We start from the raw sequence: 1,768 nt of genomic DNA, 5'->3' as shown, positions 1-1,768 counted from the left end.
TACTGGCCAGTGGAGGAGGTCGGGGAGGCCAGACCCTAATAGGAGGGGTCAGGGAGGAAATGGAGGCAGCGAGCAGGGCGGTCTTTTCCGTGGAGACAAACATGGGCCTGTGGGCGGGCAGGAGGCATGAGGCTACAGTCAGAAGAACATGAAGATGATGGGCAGCATGTGTGCATGTGTGCATGTGTGTGTGCATTCATGTGTGTGTGCGTGCGTGTACACGTGTACCTGTGTGTACATGTGTCTATGTGTGTGCAAGTGTGTGTGTGTGTGTGTTTACAAGAAGCCTCGGGATGCTCACTTCCTGAAGGAGAACAGGTTATGAGGGAGAGGCAAGGGGTTCCAGTCCCTGAGCAGGTGCAGGTGACGAGGCCCAGAGCATCGCAGGAGGGGCGGGGAGGAAAGAAGCCTGGGAGAAGCCATTCATGACTTAACAAAGCTGGCACTGGCCACCCCCAGGGTTCCGGAAACTCTGAGTCAGTCTGGCTCGGTCTCCTGGCAACTAGATGCAGGGGCCATGGCACTCTTAACACCCCAGGGAGTGAAAGAAGTCTTCCAATTTCAGGTGAAGGAAGAGAAAATGTGGCTTTTATATAGAAACTGGCTCACCCTGGGCACATAAGGAGGTGGGCACTGGAAGTGCCTCTTCAGGAGACCCTGGGGCAGCCACCCCGGCTGGGCACAGCACCTCTGAGGTGCTGTGATGAGATGTGCGGGCCCAAACTCCAGGCCAGGGCTGACCAGCCCCTGGACCTTGTGGGCTGTTTTTCAAGCCCACATGCAGGCCCAGAAGGGGCAGATCCTGCCTGAAGGGAAGTGAGGGACTGTGCCTGCCTCCCCTGGGACCCTCAGGGTCCTGTGAGCCCCTGTGTGCAGGGAGTGTGTTGGGGGAAGCTCTGTTGCTTTCTAGGGGGTGCTGCCTGGATTAGGCAGAAGAGTGGTGGCAGTGGAAGAGGAGTCTCTGCGGCCAAGGACATGACTCTGGACCTCCCTCTGTCACTAAGGCCACCATGGGTCCTCCAGGTCCCTTGGGGTCCTCCCAGCCAGAGGACTCCTTTCCCCAGGAAAGCAACATGCTTGCGTGTGGTGGGTGAGTCTCTGCATCACCCCAAACATTTTTTGCCACTTCCTTTAAGCGCCACTTGCTTCTCCTACATCTGCTGGGGCCTATAAGAACTTTCTAGAAGGGCCAGATGAACTCTCAAGTAAAATAGGTTTTTACTTCTAGGCAGGGAAAAAAGTTTACCTTTTCCTCTTGGCCTGCCAGTGTATCTGAATTTTCACCAAGCAAGTCTCATTCCTTCTGCTCATTATATCACCAAGACCCCTCTAGGTCAGTCACTAACACTGTAGTATGAATTTCATTGTCAGATCAATGCCTCTAGTGCGGTTAGTTGAGAGTATAGGCTGAGGAAAGTCAAATTTTATTTTAGGAAAGGGGGGAAGGGATCATATTTCAGAACCTGAGGCCTGCTGGAGGTGCACAAACCCTGGGCTACAGTGGCCAGCATGAGAACTCTTAGAGGAAGGAAAGTCTAGAAGAAGAGCAAATCCCAGGAGGAAGAGGGAGTGCCGCCCGGAAATCAAAGCACAGCTCTTCCCAGGGGTGCCCACGTATCTAGTTCCTCTTCAGGGCTCTGGAGCACCATTGTGGGGACCCCAATAGTGTCTCACCCAGAAGAGACGGCTTCTTGACTCCTCAACCCCATATCATACCCTGAAACCCCATATCATACCCTGAAACCCCGTATCATACCCTGAAACCCCG

At 54.1% G+C, this 1,768-nt stretch overlaps 1 protein-coding gene across 1 annotated transcript in view; it reads left to right on the top strand.

Moving 5' to 3' along the window:
• The first annotated feature begins 485 nt into the window (after nucleotides 1-485).
• Nucleotides 486-1,768, top strand: part of C7H8orf74 (chromosome 7 C8orf74 homolog) — a 28,661-nt gene continuing 27,378 nt past the window's right edge. The window contains exon 1 of the mRNA XM_023225316.2: nucleotides 486-565. Within this exon, the coding sequence (XP_023081084.1) occupies nucleotides 518-565 (48 nt within the window). The 5' untranslated portion in view covers nucleotides 486-517. The remainder of the gene's footprint in view (nucleotides 566-1,768) is intronic.

This window comes from Piliocolobus tephrosceles, chromosome 7, assembly GCF_002776525.5.
Source record: "Piliocolobus tephrosceles isolate RC106 chromosome 7, ASM277652v3, whole genome shotgun sequence".
Classification (NCBI taxonomy): domain Eukaryota; kingdom Metazoa; phylum Chordata; class Mammalia; order Primates; family Cercopithecidae; genus Piliocolobus; species Piliocolobus tephrosceles.
This window is presented reverse-complemented; position numbering and strand designations above follow the sequence as displayed.